This window comes from Sander vitreus, chromosome 18, assembly GCF_031162955.1.
Source record: "Sander vitreus isolate 19-12246 chromosome 18, sanVit1, whole genome shotgun sequence".
NCBI classification, from domain to species: Eukaryota; Metazoa; Chordata; class Actinopteri; order Perciformes; family Percidae; genus Sander; species Sander vitreus.
Window position 1 is genome coordinate 28265991 of NC_135872.1, and position 25346 is coordinate 28291336.

At 42.6% G+C, this 25346-nt stretch overlaps 1 protein-coding gene across 1 annotated transcript; it reads left to right on the forward strand.

The window, feature by feature from the left end:
- Positions 1-21044: 21044 nt before the first annotated feature.
- On the forward strand, positions 21045-24792 carry LOC144533327 (myristoylated alanine-rich C-kinase substrate-like). Its single transcript, XM_078274610.1, has 2 exons — positions 21045-21317; positions 22812-24792. Exons 1-2 carry the CDS (start codon positions 21222-21224, stop codon positions 23544-23546), a joined length of 831 nt encoding a protein of 276 aa, XP_078130736.1. The 5' UTR covers positions 21045-21221; the 3' UTR covers positions 23547-24792.
- Positions 24793-25346: the final 554 nt, after the last annotated feature.

Sequence of the window (25346 nt, forward strand, 5' to 3'; positions counted from 1 at the left end):
TATCCCTCCAGAGAACTGTGACCACATCCTTGCCATTCTTTCCATGAAAACTCAAACTACAGCAATTAGTGGACTGTGAGTTACACTATGCAGAGGGCTTGGGAACATAACATTCGTAGACCTCGAAAGACCTTTTAAAATAAGACAACAATGCCTTTCCAGCATTCCACCGAGAATATGTACATATGCCCCAGAGCAAGAAGGGGGGAGAGCTCACATTCCCAGTCTACAGGGATCACAATTAGCCCCTGATGGAGTACAACGGAAAGAAGTCTATGAGGTCTTGTACAATTGAGATTAGCTCTTTAATTCCAATTCAATTCACTGAGTTCTGATGATCTGTAGCACACAGGGCACGTGTTCAACCCGTTTCCCATAAACCAGACGCAGAAAAAAATATCTCCAGACATGGGATTAAATCCAGGCATGAGTAGCAGTGCATGTGTGTCGCATAAAGAAGAATTTCCTTTCCATCCGTCAAAGGGAATTACAAGCGTGACGGGACATAATGTGCTCATTGTGCTCTCCACCATCAGTTCTTATCTACAGCGATGGGGGGGTGCCACAGTGGGCTTTACAAAAGCTAAGACAGGTTTGCAGTTGCTTGAGCTAAACACACCAAATATTGGTACAGTGCACTGATGTATGCCTGTCCCCAGTGTGAGGAAATCTGGGGAGAATTTGATTTAGGGTGTGACTGCAAATCCATCAAACAGAATGCCTCAAGGGGATAAAGCAACACATTTTTATACTATGTTCAGGCGAACTGACACCGACCTTCTCAATCCAGATACACATTAAAATAAACCGAATGACCTAACTTAAGAATATTAACATTAACACAAATTAACACAAATTAACATTTCTCACACATGAAGAGTTGTAGCTGGTCTCCGTTTTACATCGTAAATTACTGTTTCTTTGGGTTATTTATTAGGAAATTGTGATGGCCATTTTTCACTACTTTCTGTCTCTATACACTGAACGATCAACAAAAAAGAAATCCATAGATTTATCGACAATGAAAAAAACTTTTAGTTGCAGATATGGCAATATCATTTTTTGGGCTTCAAAGCAGCAATGCAGAGGAGCATATTGATTTCTGTCTGTGGAAGAAAATCATTTCCTCTGGTGCATGTACTATTCTACTTAATCTTGGCTTTGCATTCATTATTTATGTTATTGACAGGCGCTCTGCTGGTGAGCCCTGGACATCCTTACATTACATCCAAGCTTTTCAAAATGTGTTGAACAGAGTATGACTATACTGTAGCCTATTATTCGATTCTATTTGGTCACTATGTATTTCTACATAGAAATTGACCACGTTTTTTTTTTAACACAAATCAAGAAAACACTGTGGATCACTAACCAGGCATAATTATTTGTTTTAGAGATATTGGCATTTGCCTATCCATGTGTTAGCACTGAGATGTTGAAAGTAATTGTTTCCGTTCCCACTGACTTGCATCAGTTTTGCCAACAGGAAGCTGCTGCCAATTTATACCATTCTTTGATCTTGGTGTGCATATATGAGGGACATGAGCAGCATTGTCCTGTAGTTATGGGGAAGAATATTGCAAAAGTTGGGGTTGGGTGCTGAAAAGGGATTCAAGCATCCACTGGATATTGTATAATTATTTAAGAGGCGAGGTCAGTGACAAACCTGCAAGTTTGATAAACCTCAAACCCTTCCCCCCAGTGGAGGGCAGTAAACATAACATTTCTTAAAGTGCTCATATTATGCTCATTTTCAAGTTCATAATTGTATTTAGAAGTTGTACCAGAATAGGTTTACATGGTTTAATTTTCAAAAAAACACCATATTTTTGTTGTACTGCACATTGCTGCAGCTCCTCTTTTCACCCTGTGTGTTGAGCTCTCTGTTTTAGCTACAGAGTGAGACATCTCACTTCTGTTCCATCTTTGTTGGGAGTCGCACATGCTCAGTAGCTAGGTAAGGACTACTAGCCAGTCAGAAGCAGAGTATGACGGCGTGCCCTGACAGTACCTAGGTAAGGACTACTAGCCAGTCAGAAGCAGAGTATGACGGCGTGCCCTGACAGTACCTAGGTAAGGACTACTAGCCAGTCAGAAGCAGAGTATGAGGGCGTGTCCTGACAGTACCCTAGGTAAGGACTACTAGCCAGTCAGAAGCAGAGTATGAGGGCGTGCTCTGACAGTACCTAGGTAAGGACTACTAGCCAGTCAGAAGCAGAGTATGAGGGCGTGCCCTGACAGTACCTAGGTAAGGACTACTAGCCAGTCAGAAGCAGAGTATGACTGCGTGCCCTGACAGTACCTAGGTAAGGACTACTAGCCAGTCAGAAGCAGAGTATGAGGGCGTGTCCTGACAGTACCTAGGTAAGGACTACTAGCCAGTCAGAAGCAGAGTATGAAGGTGTGCCCTTACAGTACCTAGGTAAGGACTACTAGCCAGTCAGAAGCAGAGTATGAGGGCGTGCCCTGACAGTACCTAGGTAAGGACTACTAGCCAGTCAGAAGCAGAGTATGAGGGCGTGCCATGCTAGCAGCTAGGCGAGCATTATAACGTGTGTTCCAAAGTGACCACGTTTGTCTCTGAAGTAAAGGCTGGACTACAATAGAGCTGTTTGGAGCAGTTTGTGAACAGTGTTTTCTGTTGGAAATGGCTTTTTCACTTTTTAAACCTATAACATGCACAAAAAATGACATATAACACAATAAAGAAAAGGGAAAATGCCAAAAAACATAATATTATCACTTTAAGGGCAATTTGTGAAGGAGAAACAAATAATACATACACAATTGTACTTGTATACAGTAGGATATGTGTAGTTGTGGAACTCCAGTAAGTAACAACGCTGTTTTATTCACTTTAAACATTGGATGAAGTGATTCTATTCTCTAATACAGATGATGATGAACTGAGAACTGAGCCTCCTAGCAAGCAAGCTAACAAACTAGCCAGCCAGCCGGCCACTAAATTAGTGAAATGCAACAGCTTAATGTTTCATTCACACACTCTTGTCACAGCGTAGAAAAGCACAGCGATATCGCCAGATGAGCGACACTTTGTTTGGCTCATTTTCTGTAAGCAGTGTGTATTGTGAAAGCACAGTGGGTGGAATTAGCAAGCTAGCTAACGAACTATGCAACACGCTACCAAACAAGCTATGTAACTTTATAACTGCTAACATAGCAGACTGGTGGAAACTTTTTTTTTGTCTTGACCTGAGTTTCCATTGTCAACGGATGAGGACCGAAAATTCTAATTGTCTATGGTAACTGACTCAAAGTTATGGGTGTTCTTTGTGAGAGATTTTGGGCCGATGATGATCAAGTCAGATTTATTGTAATTGAGTTTGAGGAAGTTGATTTGCATCCAGGGTTTGAATATCAGTGAGGCTTGGTGCCCCGTCTGATGTAGAGATGTTTCCACCACAAAGGCTCTGCAAGTTCTCGGGACGCGTGGCGTGGTCGCGCACCTCTGAATTTTTGGAACGCGGCGTGCACTGCGCTTTCAGTTCAACATGGTCGTCTGGGAAGACTGGCCAAGCAGTTTGGCCTGTACAAACATCTGTAAGATTCTTCATGTACAGACCACAGAGAGTCAAATAGCCTTAAATATGTGGTCAGAGAGAGACACCACACTGGGAAATAATAAGCATTTTGCTGGAGAGTTTGGAGAAACATGAGATCGCTTTTTCAAAGATAAAAAATAAAATAAAGACAAAATAAAAATAGTCCCTTGATGATATTATAGCCTGCCTAACAATTGTTTTTAAGCCCAATAAACACACAAAATATTTGACTGGACCTTTTCCCATTTGACCGGTAAAATGAAATCTTACAGGTCACATGAGCGGCACCAATATTTTCTAGAGGAAACTCTGGTCATGACTAATTTATTAATGACTCAGCATTATCTGTATTAAAGAAAATAATCACTTCATTCGATGTTTAAAGGGACTAAAACGGCCTTGCCAGTCTACTTACTGACTCAATTCGAGTCCCACCGGACTTCTGTTTACCATTAACATAACCCGACCCCCGTGATTTACGTCTATGCCGACAGCCACACAGACTGAAAGCAGATTCCAGAGCACATTTCCTATGAAGAGGCGCTGCAGCAGCCAAAAAGGAACAGATGTTAAATGAGCAAATGAGACACTCTCCATGCTCTTTGTGATGAATAATAAGTTGGCTACTCTCAGCGTGGCTGCTCTGGGTTCAAAGGCTCAGTATGCTTCAAGCAAACCTTGTCTTAGCATAAAGTCAAAACATGAACGAAGTACGTGGATCTGTGGAGGTCAATTGTGTACACTGTTCAGGCAAGCGTTTATGAAATGTAGCCCCTTTGGTGAACTTCATAAATGTTCTGTACATGAGAGGACAATTTATATAAAATGTATATAACAATTGATGTTACTAGGAAACACTAGGAGAGTGTGTTTATTTTTGTATGGATGTACCAATCAGATTTTCCCAGTGAATTCTATACATCCCTACCCTGCCCTGCATTCGATATCAATTCCGATTCCAGTGCCCTTTTCTCCCCCCATTTAAAATCACACAGCACTATGTAAACCTCATTTGAAAAATAATAATAAATTGAATTTATATAGCGCTTTTCACGAACTCAAATGTACTTAGTTACATTCCAGCACGGCATACATACCTTTGAAACTGACAATCAATACCTCATCTCACTTGTTGTCTGCAGACACTGTGACAATCAATGGACGGGTATAATAGGTGTAGGGTTGGGTATCGTTTGGGTTTTTTCCAAATAATACGATACTTTTAAAACGGTGCCGGTGGCTAAACAGTGCCTGACCCGAAATATATATAATATATTTATAATGTTTATAATATAAAATATAAAAAAAGGAGCACAAAACGACAGTTGGCGAGATTAAAGAACGGCTTGTTTATTGCTAAGGCCATATGGTCAAAATTAAATGATTGATTAATAATGTAATAACAATAACTTATATCAATGACTTATTTCACCAGTAAAATGTTGGTAAACGACAAAAAAAAGCACCAGATGGGAAAAGGGTATTTTACAATAACTTAAAATGCACCACGAGGCTGGCGAGTTTCAAGTGAACGCACCGTCAGTGTTGTTTTTACGACAACGGCAGCTGCAGTCAGACTGTTACGTCCCGCTGTTGGAATCCTTTCCAGGGAAATACAGTCACACTTTACACCGCTTAACGTAAGCTGTCAGCATTTTAACCATTGTGTTTAATCCAGCTAGTAGCTAACGGTAACGTAGCGTCCTGTGCAGCGATGCTTCTGAAAACAAAAAAAAGTCAGGCACCGAAATGAGGAACCAAAATTTCTGTTCTTATTCGGTCTTGTTACTACCATTTACGTCGGTACCCAACCCTAAATAGGTGTCACTTTGTGGCTTGCACCACAACATTTAACATTTAGATACTTCTGCCTCCTCTCTTATATCTATGGAAAGAGAATCTGCCCTTATTTGCTTTGATCTTTAACATTGACTATACAGTAGATGTCTCTATTTCCACTTCCTCATAATAATCTTTTCATTCATCTAACTCAGCCCATTAGCAATGAACAGTCTTTGTTCATTGCTAATGGACAATTTTGTTGTGTAGAATCTCCTTTAACATCTCCGGTAGTATTAGAGGTGTCAATTTTACGAGAAAAGCCCTAACCCTAATAATCTGCCAACAGTCTTGCTATCCCATCATTTTACTGTCACACATTTAGCTAAAAGAACGGGACTTACAACATTGAATACGTTTACATGCCCACTAATATACCAATATTATTCAGAATATGACAATATTCTGGATTTAATACAGGTCATGTAAAAGGCATATTGTGTTTGGATATTTCATATAAGGCCTTTTTCCAAATTTAGCATTTTCTGATTAAGACGTATTATTCAGGTTTCAGGCGTATTCTTTGGACATGTATACAGCGCATTCGGAATATGCATCTCAATCGGGGACTTTACCACAGTCTGCGACAGTTCACGGCCTGTTTACGGCCAACGGTCAGCTCTGTTTGTTGCTATGGTTGTTGTACACCAACCAACTAGCAAACCATTCAAGTGAGTCCGGTTGCGGTAGAGATGCACACTCAAAAGAAACACAGCTACTTTTAAACATTATGAAAGACTCGGATATCAACAGCTTTTTGGATGTGAGCAAACATCGCAACGCCAACCTTTTCAAGGAAGGTGGGTGGAGGAATGAAAGAGGGACGATGTGTTCGCACGGTCCAACGCGGTCCAAGTCCGCCACAGGTGGAAAACTTGAAAAAATCCTTTTACATTGCATGGCTGCATGTAAAAGGGAATATAAGAGGAATATTCATTTCTATTAGCAATGTAAACAGCTTAGTCAGAATATTGTCTTTTTTGCAAAAAACAGCATATTATGTGCATGTAAACATAGTCATTGTGCTGTGATTGTGTTGTTGGGTGAGCTGAATTACTGCCACAGTCACTGTTGGTGTAAAAATACCAGGTGCAGCAGGGCAGTGCTGTGGCCTGGATCAGAAATCCAGGAACTGCTGCCCCCAACACCCAAAACAACCCCTCCAAGGTTAGCACGCTGCCAGCTGGCCTGCAACCAAAGAGTCTTTCCTTCCCTCTCAGATCCCCCAGCAGGCCTCTCTGTGATTGTCAGCAACCCATGAAGAAACAAGTACACGGACCTGGCCGGGAGCTCTGACACCCCCTGCTCTGACCAATCCACTCAGCTGTCCTTCATCCCAGTCCAGGTCACTGTATGTACCCCAAAAATCACAGACAGGCTGGCCTAACTGTGAGAAAAGGCCTGGCCTTTTGTTGGCATTATTGGCTCTGACTGTATGAAAATTGTATCTGACTGTATCAACATAATATGACTGAAAAACTTCCATTTGCAAAGATCCTAAATTGTGTGTGAGGGGGGAGGGCCGAGTCTCATAAAGCTTTTAGAATGTCTTCAGTGTAAACCCATCTTTTGTTTTGAATAAAGGATTTATTATAGCACCATCTCGATCTCCTTGAAAAATTCATTGATCAGTATATTTAGCAAATCCACGACATTATACTGGCATGACACCATGGCGCGGGACTCCGAGGATGGTGCATGCACTACGAGCATGCACGGAGACGTTTCTGCTCAAAGCATTGTTCGTTGCAGTATTCTCCGAAACACCAGGGGGCGTACGGACAAAATAATCTGTGAATAAGCAAGAACTCGTAGAAAGGAAGTAGAGAGCAGAAGTTAAAGAAAGCAGGCTGCCTGGCAACAGCAGTAAGCACATTCACGGTAAACACCGACGTATTGCCAAACCCTACATTTATCTGTGACTGTACTGACCTGGACACATTCAAATCACTCATCAAAACACACCTCTTCAGATTAGCCTTCCACATACAATAGCATTACATATTAACTCTTTTGGTTATATTGCTTCATCTGTTTTTAATGTGCTATATGTGCTGGTTTTACTGTAAAGTGTCTTTGAGTTCCATGTGAAGCAATATATAAATAAAATGTATTCTCATTATTATATTATTAAAGCTATAGTGCGTAGTTTCTGTCGCCCCCATGAGGAATTCTAAGTAATGACAACAAAAGTGTTGGCGCGTCCACATGATACAGCCTTCCCTGACCGTGCACCACCCCCACCCATCCTCCATGTAGTTGCTAGTAGCCAAGGAGGACACGGAGGATTAAAAAAACATGATGGACTCTTCAGAAGAGGTCATTATTTTCGCTGAAGTTTCAGCACGCGAAAGTCACCGGACGCCACAATCTTCTGAACATAGTCATACTGAGAAATCCAGAGAGAGTTGTGTGGAGCTGATCTCCAGCTGAACTCATTTGGCAATGGCTTGAATGTAACAGATGTTCATTAATATCAAAAAGTTACGCACTAAAGCTTTAAGTGTGAAGTAGTTGAACACCAACTGCCACTTCTCTGCTGGGCGTCCTGTAGCCAGTGTGCAGGAGTCGTACAGTGGGTGGGCCTCTGTCGGTTTCCAGCGAAATGTCGGTACCTATGGTGTCTTTTTGCCGTGACTTGGCTAGTTCCTGGAGTGCCGGCGGTGCCATACAACCGGTAGACTCTTTTTTCTTGTGCCCATTCTTACACACAATTACATTAATGATGCTTTAAGATGAATCATGCACAAGTTGAGTTGCTGTGTCCACACAAAGACAACTACACAATGAAAATGACTTGAGCCCCCCCCCCCCCCCCCACACCATGATGAAGACGTCCATCTGAGATCATCATTTTTATCATCATTATATTTGCTGTTCTCTGCCATGAGGGGAAAATTACATTCACTTTTCAGTTCCAACTATATATAAATGCACAATTGCTTCAAATGATTTTTTAACAAAAAAAGAGACTCTTTCCATGGCTCATTTAGGCAGTTTTTGTAGCTTAGCAGTGGACCATTGCTCACTCCAGCTGTGCTTTCACTGTAAACAGCTGCAGGCATGGGTAATCTAACAACTGCATTCTTTTTAGCCTGTAGCTTCACCTAATTTGTATTTACTCTGACATTCCAGCCGTACGTAGCTAAACTTCACCAGTCTGAGACCACAAGCACCAAAACACAACATAGCTAAGTAGAGAGCACACTTTGATGTTTAACTTGAATCATATATTCATACTGCAAATCAAAAGTGCCCCTATCAAGATTTTTCCCCCATCTGACTCAGATGTGATTACAGTATACCAACTCATGTGAACCAGGAAGAGCTTGAAGTTCTCAGTGTTATACTGTAACACATCACGTCATCCAAAGCTAATAGTGGGTCCCCTTGGATCCACTTGGGTATCAGACATATTGGCAGATCGACCCCAGAGCTGCAGCAGTTACAAGAGGCCCCTGCCTAACTTGATTCGACCAAATATAATTTGGATCTGGCCTGTCTTTGGTCTTGGATACTAGGAATCACATGGACTGTTCTTAACGGAGTAAAACCACTGCTTCTTCACATTGAAAAGAACTAATTGATGTGGTTTGTTCATCTTATTAGGATGCCCCCGGGACACCGCCCTCTGGCAGGCGTACCCAACTTAAAGGAGACCTTGGGGAGGACCCCAAACCCACTGATTAAATAACCCATCTAGCCTGGTAATGGCTTGGTGTACTGCTGGAGGATATCTAGGATATAACAAGGCGTTCTTTGCTGCTAACACAAACCGGACCGGGTGAGCAGCAGAAAATGAATGGATGGATGTTGGTTCAAACTGGAAAGAACCTGAAAACACACATGAACGATTCTCCAGAGAATTCACATAAAACCAGCAATTTGGAATATATGTTGCATTATTGTTATATGATATCCCTACACGGGCGGCTGTGGTCCAAATCAGCCCCAGATAAATGCAATACATTAGTAAGTCTAATGATAATCGCTAACAGTGATGGACGTTTAGATATCAATCAAATGAACCATGGGAGCAGGCCCTTGACGCTTCTCATAACATTTCAAAATGATGGTCTGACGCTGTAGGAATGCCTTGTAGTTAAAATGGCCGATGCTTAGGGGGCTTCACAGTTGTGATCTTGGTCCAGTTCCTGTGCCCCTTAAATTCCTGCTTTCGATGCTGCTGATCTGACGCAGCACACACAGCGCCAGTCCTGTTTACTGAAGCCAGGGGTCAGAGATTCTCGCCACACGTTTGTCATTAATTTGGAGCAACTGGCCGAAACGACGATCAAAGGAGCGGCTGCACACATGTAAACACTGTCCAGGCCTTTGAGGAGAGGAGCTGTGTGGCTCCATCAGCACATGGAGAACCTCAAAGACCTCATATCACATCAAGGATTGAAGATCAGGATTTCACACGCTCTAAAACTGACAGCCAATACTGATTTCCATAATCCTTTTTGTGTTGTTTCATCTCTAGGTCTTCCATGTTCATTGATCATTACACAGTGATTATGGAACACAAAATGCCTTTGGTGTTCATGCCCGACCTTGGAAAAAGTAGTCTGACAAAATCATTTTGAGCTTAATGTTCACTTACTGTTGTTTTCAGCTGCACCTTGATCTTCCTCAACAGATTGAATTTGCTCAGTTCTTCTTGTGATGACAACTGAGCTATCACCATGACAACTGAGCTATCTCTATCTATGAAGAAGACTACAAGAGGCGGCTATAATTATAAATCCTGGAAAAAGCTAGTTAATAGAACATGAGTTAAGATGTCTTTGTCAAACCAAGATGGTCTTTTTTTTTTTTTATAGCTGCATCATTCTGGAAATAATCTATACCATGGCCCCTCTTGTACCCTAATGCAGCAAGACATATTTGGAATCTGTAAAATGTATTTTCCCTACCCGAAAGCAGAATAACGTTTAGCGGTTTAAATAATGCTTGGCCGAACAAGATGAGTTGGCAGAGATGGACACATTGACACTGGTGTGTTCTTGAGAGTTTAAAAGTTTAAGCAACCTGTGGTTCCTTGTACAGTTTGAATAAAAGGACATCCTTTATAGCAAAAAAAGGTCCCACACAGAGCAGATTCCACAAACTGGCAAAGTCATGTTACACCAAAACTAATATTTCCCTGAGAAAACCGATGAGTTGATACAGTATGTGCTTCATCTCTACTGACGACATGAAAAAATCATCACCATCCCATCTAATGAGTCAGCACCAAAAAACGATTTAGAATGATTCATCCATTTAACCAAGCTGTCCTGTCACAGCAGCATTAAAGGAAGAGGTGTGGGATGAATAAATAGAATCCCACGTTGATTAAGTCTTGCCGAGAATACATGTTTTTTTGCTTGACAAAACTCGACAAGCAATTACAGCATACACACCGATAAGCACCAAACTGGAGAGCGAAAAGCCATCATCCAAAGAGATCAGAGAAGAATTCAGAAGAATATGCCCTGTTCCTGCAAACAGAGAAAAACTCACTGATTTTCATTTGCTTTAAATAAAAAACTAGATTCTGACAAAATACTGGAGTTGTTGCGATACGGTGGTATCGGCGAGTACGCAACTCTATGCACCGATCCGAGTATAGTTTAGTCATGTTCTTTGTCCGTTACGACTGACTGTCAAACTAGATATTATATGGTATTTGTATGCATTTGTCCACAAAGGTAACCTGAGGCAGGCCATACAACGATAGCAATCATATCACATCCAAACATGGTTAACTGCTAAAAATAAATACAGGCTATGTATTTAATTAGTTACTTAGTATTGGCTGATTCTGAAGTTCAGGTTTTGGAATCGGTATCGGAAAGGAAAAAATGGTATCGGAACCCTACAAAATACAGGACTGAAAGACTTATTTTTGCAGTGTACGAGCTCGGCATGTGGTGTGCTGGCAGACTAAACATCCACTCTGCGAGACACATGCTGCTTCTGCTGCATCTGTCAGCCAGTGGCATCCCTGTGGCTGCAGCCTGTGCTGAGGCAGCAATCTGCACAGACAAAAGTCTTATCAACACGCGCAAACAACAGTCTGACCTAACAGAACAGACACACAGCGCCATTCACTCTCCGTCTCTGGCCGTAGGCCGGCTTTAAATCAAACCCTTTAAAAAGGGGAACGATTAATCGTCATGCAAAATTGTCAAAACACAATTCTGCATTTTTCAGATCAGCCTCGGGTTCACACTCTCTAACTGTTGGTTTTAGTCGGTTCTTCCAAACCAAAATGCCCTCAATCACTGAACGACAACGCACTGATTTTCACAGATCACATTCACACACTGTGACCTGCTGTTTGGATGATAATACTGTGTGACAAAGGTGGAGGAGGCTGAGCACTATAGATGAAAATGGAGTAGGTGTTTAGCCTGAGGATGGGCTGAAGGAATGCGGCCGTGCCCACTCTGTGACCGCGAGGGACTTTTCCCTTCACTAATTAGAAACACTTAACAACGGTTTTGGAATGCAGGGCAAATATTACTTCCAGGTGACAGTCGGTGGTGTACAAGCTCACACTCACACACACACACACACACACACACACACACACACACACACACACACACACACACACACACAGTATATATCTGTGATATTTGGATGTAGTGTCTCCTACGGATGTGGTTGCTCCCACTCGCACATGTAGGGAGAGTTGGCTCGGTACATGCCTTTGTATGATCAGACAGCTTTGTAAAGAAAAAAATGCTGCTTATTAAGACTTGGGTCTTATTTGTCATTTTCACGCCCACCCTTATTTTCTCTCTCAAATTAGCTTGCCTAACCTGGGGAATTGCTTTAATTTAATGGTTAATGTCTTTGTGAGATAGACTGTATCTATCACAGCTGGTCTAACGGCCAAATCATATCCATCATCAGTCCTGATGTGTCCCTGCCTTCACGAGACTTGAACTTATGTCTGTAGGTGGTGAAGCAGTTCTGAGTGTGAGAAATAAACAAACCGACGGACAGACTCTTTTTACAGTGTACAGATGTGGTTGCATTCACTGACAGATGTAGGGAGAGCTGGCTTGGTTTGGCACAGTGTTCAGAGGCTGCTTGTTAACTGGTTGTTCACGAGTGAACGGCCCCAGCGGAAAGGTAGAGCAGGTAGACAATGCCCAGCCTGTTTCTTATCAGATCCCTCCCCCCCTTGGCAAAACAGCCCCTGTTTTGTTCGAACATGTGCTATATGCAAATAAAAGCCCGCCGTGCGGAGCATGAAGTCAGTGGCAGTGAAGTCACCGCTAGCGATAAGCCCAGCGTGGTGGTTGACATGCGGGGTGCCTGAATGGCCATCTGTGTGGGTACAGAGGCACACCCAAAACAGAAGGAGATATTCCCCGAATAGGGAGGGGGGGGGGGGCCTGGGCAGAGGAAGAAACAAAGCAGGAACCGGGGCCAGATCCACAGTGGGGAGTGGAGACCTGCAATTATACAAGCCAGCGGAAGCACCTGACTCTCCCACTCGCACAAAACTCAGCCTTATGAAAAAGACGATCGCGTTTCCGCAGCCTTTGTGTGGGCCTGAGTGTTCGGTTCCTATACCTTTTGTATAGGAAGCACGCAGACAAATCTCCAGTCTTAGCTGCCAGGTTGAGTCAGACTATTCCCACAAGGCACAATAGGCCCCAGCTAATAGCATTCCTGTAATGGCAGCAGAGAAGCTGTGGACTAACATTTACGGTTGGCCAGATTGAGTTTTTAAAGAGCCTCTTTCTCTCTTTCTGTCCTTGTTCCATTCAGACAGGTCAGTGGGCTCCTCCCCGGTGTTTTGTGCAACGCCATTCACAGTGCTCCATCACTCAGTGCCTCCAACTCTCTCCCCTGTCCTCTGCTCACTCAGACAACACTGAACATGGGCAGACGGACACCCCCTTAGCAAGGAAAGGTTTTGAGGGGGAGGCTTTTGGGCTGTGAAAAGGTGGAAAGGGAAAATTAAACATTCATCTATGTCAACATTGTTAAGGAAAGCAACTAAATGACCACCTCTTCTTCCAAGCTTGTCTCCTAAACATTATGTTCACGTCCAACTAATTAGCATTACCTAGACACATAATGTACATTTATATTCCTGTAATTAGTTTTTAATTCAGTGCTTACTTGTGTTCAGTTTTAGGACTTTTGTAGTTGTAATTGCTCATTACATATATGATTTTCTTCTTCTCTTCCTTAGGTAACATTCCTTCTATTAGCCCCTAGGGGTTTTCTTAATCTCAGTTGCACAATCTTTATTTGTATATTATTTTATTTCATTGTGACACTGTTGCTTTGATTTTATTGTGCAACATAAACAAATTCAATGCATTTATATCGATATCCATTGAAAAATGTTTAGGATGAATACATTTGCAAAAAGGTGATTCATGTTTTCATGGTTATGTTTAGACAACCGTAAGCACCTGGTCAGAAGCTTGTAAAGAGATGCTGTTGTAAATATTGGGAAAAGTCAATGCTGACTCAAATCACGGAATGGGGCGCGTTGGTTTATTACAACTTATTATATTATATAATATTATATTTTATTTTCATCATGACCATTTTTAATTGCTCTTTAATGTTTCATGTAAAGCACTTTGAGTGGCCTTGTTGCTGAAAGGTGCTGTAGAAATAAAGTTGCCTTGCCTTACAACCTCAGCCTGTCAGTCAGTCACTGGGGCACAGAAGCCACCGTAGCGCCTGCTTGTCTCAGACGAAGTGTAACGTCAACAGCACCGCGACCGCTTTCGGCTCGCCATTAATATCATATCACAGTGAATGGTGTCTGCGTGAAGTGAACCACACTTGAAACCACTTTATCGGCATCGCCGTGACTCACTGTGACTTCAACAAAACTGCAGAGCCGACGTGGTTTGCTCGAGTTTACTCCGTCCGCACCTCTGCGTGCGCGTGGGTGTGTGCGTGTGTCGGAGTTCCGCTCTCTGTCAATATGCAGAGAGGACAGATAAGCTTGCACTTACGCGCTCTCAGGTACCGAAATTTGGTACCGTTAGATTTAGGACGACGACGTTTCATTTATTTCATTTCATAGTTCCTGTGCCGATGGAGGTTCAGCCGGATGTCCCTCATTTTCGGCCGGATGTCCGTTACCTTCCTCTTTCTCTGTGTTGGCGTTCTAACCTCTGGCGGATTTGTGAGGACTATGGTTAACTGCTCCTCAGATCTCTGCAGGGTAAATCCAGACAGCTAGCTAGACTATCTGTCCAATCTGAGTTTTCTGTTGCACGACTAAAACTACTTTTGAATGTTCACGTTCCACCAAAACAAGTTCCTTCCTTAGACTATTTTGCAGAAGTTTCTCATTCATGTTTTTAGGACGGAGTGAGCACCAGTGTCATGTTTTGCCATCTAGGCACACAGGACTTGGGTCACCTCATATTTCCTTCAATTTGATGAGATCACTTGTCTCACATTTCACAGGAGAACCCTCGGGCATGTGTCTAATAAAACAAGCCTGGTTGTGTCAACACATCATTTGCATGGTATAGTGACGGTGGCAGTGGTGGAAGAAGTATTCAGATCCTTTACTTAAGTTAAAGTACCAATATCACACTGTAAAAAATACTCTGGTACAAGTAAAAGTCCTGCATTGAAAATGTTACTTAAGTAAAAGTATGTTAATATTACCAGGAAAATGTAAAAGAACTCAATGCAGAACTCTCCTCCCATTGTAGAAAGTGTAAAGGATCCAACCAGCTGTGTGTTTAATGGTCTGATCATCTCAGCTGGACTTGTAGCCGTTATATTGTTGGCTAGTTTACTTTAGAATAAAACATCAGATTCTATAAACTACATGTGTTTTGTGTGCCAAAATCTTAATGTGTAAAGTAACTAGTAACTAAAGCTGTAACAGATGAATGTAGTGGAGTAAAAAGTACAATATTTCTCTGAAATGTAGTGGAGTAGAAGTAGAAAGTGGCATGAAAAGAAAAGGACTCAAGTAAAGTACAAGTACCTCAACATTTGTACTTAAGTACAGTACTGGAGTAAATGCACTTAGTTACATTCCACCACAGGACAGTGGAGTCTATGGTCAGATAGGCTTTTCTTTTGTTACTCAGTAGTTACTCTGTGTTGTGAACAAAGGACTTTTTTTAAATGAAGAGCTGTGTCACCTCCTGTGTCTCTGAGCTGACTTGTGATTTCTTTGAGATATTTGTCCAAAGGAAACAACAATTCCCAAAATAGGCATGTGTAACTGATAAACAGAGCTAGTTAGCCACCTTGTGAACATTAAGTGTTTGATCACAGCCAGGCAGCTTGCTTTGAACGCAACATAACTGCTGGGCATTCTGGTACATTGAGGCAACTGCTTCTTTCCAGTGGTCGTTATAACTCGCGTTATTGCAACGAAGCCCAAAAAGGATTTTCCCAATAGGCCACCATTGTAAAAGAGACGCCTGTAAAACTGCAAATAAAGTCGGTTATGACTCCTTTTTTGAATTTTTAATCCATGGACTTTTTATATTTATAAAAAAACTTCCCTTGAGCCGAGAAAAGCGATTTAAAAACCTGTGACGTCTCCACAATGTAAAGTCTAGTATTGACCAGGCTGCATATCACGTAAAGTAAGTAAACCCGGAAGATTAGAAACTTTTTCGCCGTATGCTTCAGGCGAGCAACTCCATTGAACTGAATGGGCACCATTATGACAAATCAGGGAAGGACACGTCACCGCTGATAAGACCCAAACAGGAGGCAAACCTGGGCGTCAGCGTCATTTGTTTCCGGTCTCCGTTTCCGGTCTCCGTTTCTGCTTGCCCAGACTAGAACACAACCCTGGAGAGTTCAAACCAAAATAGGTCAGCAGGGCTCGGAAACGCTTGGAGTAGTGTGGACGCGAGGCGCAATCGTAGTTAAAGAGATTCGTTTTTAAACAGACACAGAGAAGTGTAGCTGTAGCTAGAGGTGAGTTCACTAACTGGTGCATTTTCTCAACACACCATTTGGTATTACATCACCGACAGCAGGACCTGCTGCTAGCTCATCGGGAGGGAGAGTAATCGGCTAAATTCACTGTCAAAAGTAATAGTACTTGTTAGCCAGAAGAACAGCCCCTGTTATTTACTGCATATTAAATCAAAGAATTATTATAGGTTTCTGCCACTGCCTGTATAATATTTGCCTGTAGATGTTATGAACAAAATCTTTCATCATGGGGTATGTATTTTTATTTTGAGATATAGTCATTTCTTTTAAAGAAATCAAAAAAATCAAACAGCTCATGGGGCAAATAACACGATGTATGGCCAGGGTTCCCCCCCCCCGGTGTATTGCAAGCCCGCGCCTAAGTTTGCTCCCACCAGGACTAAGCCACTGGGAATTATGTTTTAATGTATATTTTAGAGGTTTTGTAAACTACAGTTCGGTCAGTTCGGTTGGAAACTTAGACGTAATCATATTTTCAGTTAGCTTTTAGCGCTAACTAAATGTAGGGCCGTATGAAATCGCTCCTATTGCTTTGCCGTGATTCTGTTATTATCACAGAAACTGTTGGCGACACTTGCCGGACTTAACAACTTTTCTGGGGGAAACCCTGATGACGTCAGGATTATGTCATATCTCGCGAGCGCGATAGAACATGTTCACGGGCAAATTATATCATGTCACACGCGCAGATATTACTCTCCGTGTACCAATTCAACAATCGAGAGTTGCACAGGCTGCTGCGAGCGTGACACAAAACATATGGAGAGGGAAAGAATGGCACCTGCGTGTGTAAAGCTAAGCAGCACGCGCACTGAGCAGCCACCATGCGCCCCTGGGTGTCTGCTGTGCGAGCGCTGAAGTGCACACACGCTCTCGCGGGTAAACTCTGCTCTCAAAGTTGATTTCGGCTCGCCCCAAATGAAACTGACTTTTGACACTTTGGGGTCGGAAAGCAAGGGAGGCACTGGCCCTCCTCTGATTGGTCTCTTTCAAGGCGATCTCACCCACACACACACACACACACACACACCTCCTTAGTTTACCTTGACTGACAGCAATCGTTCAGGAACATCCCACCACTGTGTGTGGACTAGTGAAGATCACTGAGAGCAAAACTGCCAAACAAGCTGCCAAACACGAGTCAGCTTTCTGCCCTCTGGGGACCTTTTTACCAGCTGGAAGAAGAAGCTCTGTCCATCAAAATGTTTCCACCTGACAATAGCAATTATTGTTGAACAATAACAGCAAAAGGAGGAACACTGATAAAAAAAAAAACAATCAAATACAACAGCCAAAAAAATAGCTATGAAGCTTATTTAATTTAGAAATAGGAGGTTTGATATGGGCCTATGATTCTGCATTATTGATAGGGATAGACCGATTATCGGCCCTGGCCAATAATGTTTGCAGATTATCTGTCCCAGTGTTTTATAACCGATAAAGTTAATGAATTAAAAAGTGTTCTACTTTGGCTCGGCTACAGCTCTTTTTTTTTTTTAATGACCCGCTTCCTGTAGTTCTACTGGAACATAGGGTCAGTTTCAGCAGATATGACAGAAAGGTAGTTTTAGAAGTCTTACCTACTGCACCTTTAAATTACAGCATTTAAACAAAGTTTTGTGTTGGAGTTTCAAACATTCCAAAATCTTAATTTTGACTTAAAGGTTTTCCTTTTCACTGTAAATGCATATCGGTTCCAGATATTGGTTATCGGTTTCATTAACTACTAGTAATCGGTATCGGTATCGGCCTTGTAAAACCAGTATCGGTCCATTCCTCATTACTGATGTGTCTAAATTGTTCTTTTTTTTAAAGAGGCTTGATCACTGCTGTTTCCAATGTTTTTGGGAAATAGCCTGTGAGAAGAAAGGTTCAGGAGGTCTGATGCCATGCAATTAAAACATTCTTCAGCTGGTTTTATGGGAAGACTATCAAGGCAGCAGGAAGAAGAACTTCATTTTAACACAATCTGCTCCACGGTGCTATGGCTGATGTAGATAAAGTTATAACGAGGGAACATTAATGACATGGACCCTTTGCATGATAAGGAGGCACAGTTTGACCGTTTGTCTGACTTTCTTTTTTTTGTAGTTTCTCTAAAGGAGGAGGCAAGGTTGTTACTTGATTTGGTAGAGAGGAGTTCACACCAAACGACTGTTTTACAATATCGGAAGGAAATCAGGAGAGTCTTCCTTTTATTTCATCGCAGAGTCAGAGTCAGTCTGGACGTTCAGACAAAATCAAACGTGTTTGATATTAACCTAAGTCTTGGTAGTGAAGTTAAATCATGTGATCATTGTCAACAACCAACACTTTACCTCCAGTTACCAGCTGATCTTTCAAAACAAATCTAGTTGTAGTCTTGCGTGTAACCCTGTAAGATCCCCAGTCTTATATTATAATAGTCTTTAACGTAAGATGTGAGATGATTGTCTTTAGATGTGAGATGGTGTCAGAGTCTTCTAGAGTACGGTAGGCATAAGTCGGACGAAGACCCTGAGATGTGGTTGAAAATGGTTTGTGGTTCTGGTCAGCCTTTTATTTTTTTAAAGTTTTAAAGCCACAGTTTGTAGTATTAGCAGGAATTTGAGTTATTTTGTCCACCCCATACAAGCATGCGAGTAGAATTCTGGTGTCCTGTTAACGGACCCTCCAGCAGGACACGTATTGTAGATGGACACAGGTCATTAACGGAAACGGAATCGGAAGTGTTGTAGTTTGCATCCCCGGGTGAGAGTGGCTTAGCGCTGCTGTTTTGCATTGCACTGAAACTACTCGGGGGAAGCCTGGCTCAGTCTGTGCTGTCTCTCTCTGCCGAGGACAGCTGACTCCGCCTGTGGGACGGATTTGCATTGCAAATGTGAGCTGAGGGTCCTGTCTGAACACTCCAACCTTCCCCATGGGGAACATCACATCTACTACCCCCCCACACCCCACCCCCGCACACACACACACACACACTTTTAAAATGCATTTAAGTCCACTTGAAGGGAATAATTTACAGAGACATAAAAGATATAAAATCATGGGCCATTGGCATACAGGTCTTACTATTATACTATTAAGCATATCCATCTGTTCTCATGGGTATAAGCGCACGCACACACACACACACACACACACACACACACACACACACACACACACACACACACACACATAAGAAAGAGGTTGTGGTCGTTTTTAATCGAAACTGAAGAGGTTTCCAATTATTCTAGTATATTACTCTAGTCTGTGTTTCTGTCTGCTTTGTAAAGTTGTAATGATTTTAATGATCATCTTAATGTTAAGTGATACTTGTAAAAGTGCAGGCAGATGATGGAAAACATGCCCAGGTGGATGGTTAGAGGAGCGTTAGTAGCCTACAGGGGATTGTGTCGTCATCAGGTAATCCAGGTACAACAGTAAATAGAACGCTCATTCTAATCGAGAATAAGAAAGCATTCAAATATATCAAAAAATCCTGATGAGTGCAGATTTTCTATTGCAAAATATGGCTTATGAAGCAGAAAATGTGGTCAAAACAAGTTCATGCTACAATCTCCAGTGCTGCATTCAAGGCCAATGAAAAAAATTGTATACACAAGCTCCGACTGGGAGTGAGAATCATGACAACTTTCAGATGAATGACTTTGAAATGATCTGATGCAATGCTGCTTTTTGATGTTAAACCGCACAATGAAAGATTTCACCACACAGGCCATTGGTGTTCCCTCATGTGGACAGCAACCTGCCGTGTTCTCACCGCGTTGGTTTGATTGGGTGTAGTCTCTCGACCTTCCTCCACAGCGCTGCGGAGGAAGGTCTGTCTAGTCCACATAGCATTCCTGGATGGGAGACAAACCTGCTCTGGTTTATTGGCATTTCTTTAAACCAATCACAATCGTCTTGGGCGGCTTAGCGCCGGCCGGAGCCACGGTGCCTCTGCTAAATAGTCTCAGGAAGGAACTTGTTTTGGTGGAACATACGGACGTTCAAAAGTAGTTTTAGTCATGCAAACATTTCTCTCTGAAATGTAGCGGAGTAGAAGCAGAAAGTGGCATGACTTTACGTAAGTAGTACTGGAGTAAATGTATGTAGTTACAGTCCACCACTGTACAAAACTATATATCAAATATTAATAATAAAAACAAACATATTTTGATTGATGTATTTTCATTTCAGAGCCCCTCAAGTCCTGGGCAATGTGTTAAAATGTTGATTTCAGCTTGTGGTGCACAAGATCCATATCTTTGCTATACATCTGCAGGACAACTTGTCATAAGTTGTATTTCATATTTGATCATTGTGGTTGGGTATTTATTTCAATGCAAAACTAAATGAACACATGGTTTGGTAAGATGTCATTCCAGTGATTTAGTTCAATGTTGCCAATTTTTTTCTTTTCTTTTTTTAATGTATTATCCCAGCTTACCGTGAACGCAGCGCTACAATCTATTGTTCACTCCCTTTCCCAAACCCCGCCCACGCTCCGAGCGGCGCCCGTGATTGGCTGAATCCGAGTGCGGTGCCGTCATCGCTCGGAGCGCCCATTCATCTCTTCACTTGGGCGTTGGACTCCGCATCTTATTAGCAACAAGGGGAATTTCTCCATTTTGCAGCCTGTCTACAGCGACACGGCCACCAATCTGGGATTTTATTACTTCTCCCTACCTGTCAGCTTTTTCCTGCTATTTGTTGTAAAAACCCCTCTCTAACTGGACTTTGCTTTTTCCCCCTGTGAACTTTTTTTTCCTCTGTGCATACAGAGGGAGACATCAGCGAAGAGCTTTGCGTTTCAACAAAGAGGCTTGTGAGTCTTTGTTCGGGTTTTTTTCTCTTGTGGAATCGGTTGAGTTTCTTTGTTGGAGCGAAAAAAGCATGGGAGCGCAATTGTCCAAGACAACTGGAAAGGCCGAAACTGCGGCGGAGAAGCCCGGAGAGGCTGCTGCTTCACCCACCAAGACCAACGGACAGGTAAAAGATATTTTATCATCCAGCTCTTCCATCCATCCATCCATCCGCCTGTCCGTCCGGGGGAGAATGTGGCCGATCTGACGGCGCAACCCGTGCGTAATTGTGGATAGATTGAATGGAGATCCGCGGTGCGAGTTGAAACTAAATGGAAACACATTAAAAAAAAAAAAAGATCTAAAAAAAAATCGGATTCATTATAGTTCGAGAGCAACAGTTGAGCATTTGATATATCCCCATTGTTTCATGTAAACTGTATGTTGAGCGGATATTGAAAGAAACAAACGTTTATTTTAGAAGAGGAAGCCACTTTGATTGGATTCTTTGTTGATAAAAGAAATTCACTTTTGTTGAATTGTAGGATTTGAATGAAATCGCGTGTTAAATGGCTGATTGGTAAAATGCACTCCAGAAAATGATATTCAGGATAATAATGGAACAGCTTCGGCTTTGAATGAAGTCCCCTCTCGATCGTAATTTGGAGGGGAAAGTTTCTGAATAAGACAAGATGCGCGACACCGACAAAAGGCTGTGTGTGCGCTTGGAGCGCCACTCCTTTTGTTCCAGATGCACGAATAGAAAGTGGAGATGACAGCCTGCTATCACTCCGGAGGGGAGCCAGCGGCTCGGAGCCAGCGGCGCCCCCGGAGAGAGAGAGAGGGAGACGGGCAGGCTGCCGCTGTTCTCCGTCGCTCCTTTTTACAGTTTGGATTTTTGTTAAAGAATGTTATATAATTTAGATGTTATACTTTCTTAGGAGATGTATCTGAACTGTGCTCTCCGTGATCTGCTGGACTAATGAGCATCTGCTGTTTTAATGAGCAGCTGCTTTGCTGTTGCAGCGACCCGGCACCGACCCCTTGCGATCCGGTTGAGGCACTGCGACCACTCTCTCTCTCTCAGAATATGAATAGAATCCAGAACGTGTAGACTAGTGCAGGGGTCTTCAACGCTGTTTAAACCAAGGACGGACATATATTGTATAGAATTAAGTTGCATATTAAACTCGGCCTACAATAACGTGTAGGGCAGCCTAAAGCCTTTATACAGACTTTTTTTGCATAGAATACTAAGCTATTAAAATACAGTGAATCCTTAGTATTAACTGAATCTGACTCGCCTTACCTATTAGTCAGTCAGCCTATCATCAGTAGGGATTTATATTTGCTAATAATATGTTCAATTCATGTTAAGACATTTACATTTAAAAAAAATAAAAATAAAGAATTAACAGTCATTTGGAGGCCCCCCTGCAGTGACTCTGAGGAACCCCCCCTGTTGAAGATCTCCAGTGCATGATTGTTATTTTCCATAGCCTAGATTATTTCCAAGTGAAGTCTCTAAAAGCTTGAAAGTAGAAGGCTGAAGTGAGAGTCTGCTTTTGTCCCGGCTGATTGGATGGTGTCTGCTGCCCCCCCCCCGGTGTCTGGCTTGAGTCTTGAAACCATACCAGCTCTTCTGCATGGCATTATTAACAGCCACTGTTTCTCTCTTTAGGAAAACGGCCATGTCAAAGTGAACGGGGACGCCTCTCCTGCAGCAGCCGAAAACGGCAAAGAGGAGGTGCAGGCCAACGGCAGCGCCGCGGCCGAGGAGAGCCCCAAGGAGGAGGACAAACCGGCCGAGGCGGCCCCCGCTGAGAAGGAAGCTGCGGATGGGGAGACGGTAGAGGCAGCGTCCCCTGCTCCTGCTGAGGGAGAGGAGGCGGTGGCAAAGACGGAGGACGGCGCCACGCCTTCCGCCAGCAACGAAACCCCCAAGAAGAAGAAGAAGCGGTTCTCCTTCAAGAAGTCGTTCAAGCTCAGCGGCTTCTCATTCAAGAAGACCAAAAAGGAGACGGGCGAGGGAGCGGAGAATGAGGAGGAGGCAGTGGCAGCAGCATCCACTGAGGAGGCCAAGGCCGAGAGCGCAGAGGGAGCGGAGGCTGCGAGTGAGGAGGCCAAGCCCGCCGCCGAGGGGGAGGCCGCACCCGCCGCGGAGCCCGCCAAGGACCAGGTAGAGGCCGAGCCAGAGGCGGCTGCAGCGCCCGCAGAGAAACCCGCCGAGGAGGCCAAGGAGGCGGCACCGCCCGCCGAGGAGCCAAAGGCAGAAGAGCCAAAGGCAGAAGAGCCAAAGGCGGAGGAGCCAAAGGCAGAGGAGAAGCCGGCCGAGGAGGCGCCCAAAACAGAGGAGGCCGCCCCGGCCTCGCAGGAAGCAGCGTCGGCTGAGGCTCCAGCAGCTTCGGCTGAATAACCCCGCAAAAGAAATAAAAAAAAAAAAGGAGAAAAGAAGATAATCAAAGAACATTTCCCTGTTTGTATGTTGGAGTGACGCCAGGCTGATCCTGGCTTTGAAGAACTTGTCTACAACCAGGGATATTTTAAAGCTTTTTTTCTTTTTCTTTTTAATTTTTGGTTTCCATTCCCCCCTTACACAAAACCCATCTCGGTCCATTGTTACTTGCATTCCAACGGGCTGGGGGAGGTGGGTGGCTTCAATATGTACAACCGATTAAATACATCCACACTCTGCCATATATTTTTTCATCAGTATTAACAAAAAGTTTTTTTTTGTTTTTTTTTTCCTTTTTTGAATTTTTATACAAAATGTAAACAAAATGGTATGGACATGCCCATGGTATGAAGGAGACAGGGGGGTTGAGCTGTAAATGAAGGGGGGGGGTTCTGGGAGGGAGGGGGCCTGGATGTGCCACGGACTATTATGAAAAGAATAGTCCGAAAATAAACCTATGAGACCAACTATCACTATACGCCATGCGGTTCACAACACTACGTCATTTTTACGATTTTAGGACAACAAGAAATCCCAGAGTTAGGTTCTTTAGAAAAGCTTTTCACTTCTCATTAGCTGTACCAGTCGGTGATTCAGTAGACATACGAGTTGTATAGGCTTTATTGTTTATTGTTGGTTTTATGACCTTAATACAAATGTAAGTATGTATAGGCAGGGTGTTTTTAACTGTGATTATTGTACAAAATGAAATCTTGATCTCAAGAAGCACATGACGTTTGCAGCTCTTTTTTTTTTTTCTCTTTTTTTCTCTCCACCCACTCAGATTTGTAAGATAACACGCAGCACACACAAAAAGTCATCCGGGAAAGACCTTCTTAAGCAATTTTGAACTCCAAACCAAGCTGTGATAAGTGGAATGGTTAACTGTTTATATACTGTGGTATGTTTTTTGATTACAGCAGGCAAATGCTTTTTTTTCCAGTGGTCTTTGACAAAAATGTAAGGAATCTATCAGATGCAAATGTTTGTGTAGCATCTTGTCTCTCTCTCTCTCTCTCTCTCTCTCTCTCTCTCTCTCTCTCTCTTTTTTGTAAATACTGGAGAAGCTTTGACCAGTTTGACTTAGAGATGGAATGTAACTTTGCTTACAAAAAAATTGCTATTAAACTCCTCTGCTTAAGGTGTTCTAAATTTTCTGTGAGCACACTAAAAGCAAAAATAAATGTGAATAAAATTTGAGGCTCCATCTGTCGTTATTTGTGTATTCCACTCTGTAGGCCAGGGGTGTTCGTTTCTTTAAGCCAAGGACCCCTTATCTGGGGACCCCCTACTACATATTTTATCAAATTAAGTTGCATATTAAACTGGGCCTATATTAAAGCCTTTATACATACCTTTTTAGTGCAAAGAACACTAAAGCTATGAAGAGAATTGTTGGTTTTATTGTTAAACACCATGTGACAGTGAATCCTTAGGATTATTAACTGGATCTACCTTACCCATGGGCCAGTAAGCCTATCATTAATGTCTTTTTTTTCACAAATAGGCTGATTAATATTTGCTAATATGTTGGATTCTTGTTAAATCAAAAAGTTACAAAGGAACTCCCCTTATTAATGTTGCCAGATGATGGTGTAGTGCCCAAACATTGCCTACTATTACATTTTTTTTTCAGTGTGCGGGAGTTTTTTATCCCCTCCGACGCAACTGCCTCACATTCTACGTGGGCAAAGTATTTCTCTGCACTGAAAAGACCTCAAGAAATTAACAATAATTTGGTGGGCCCCCCCCTGCAGTTAC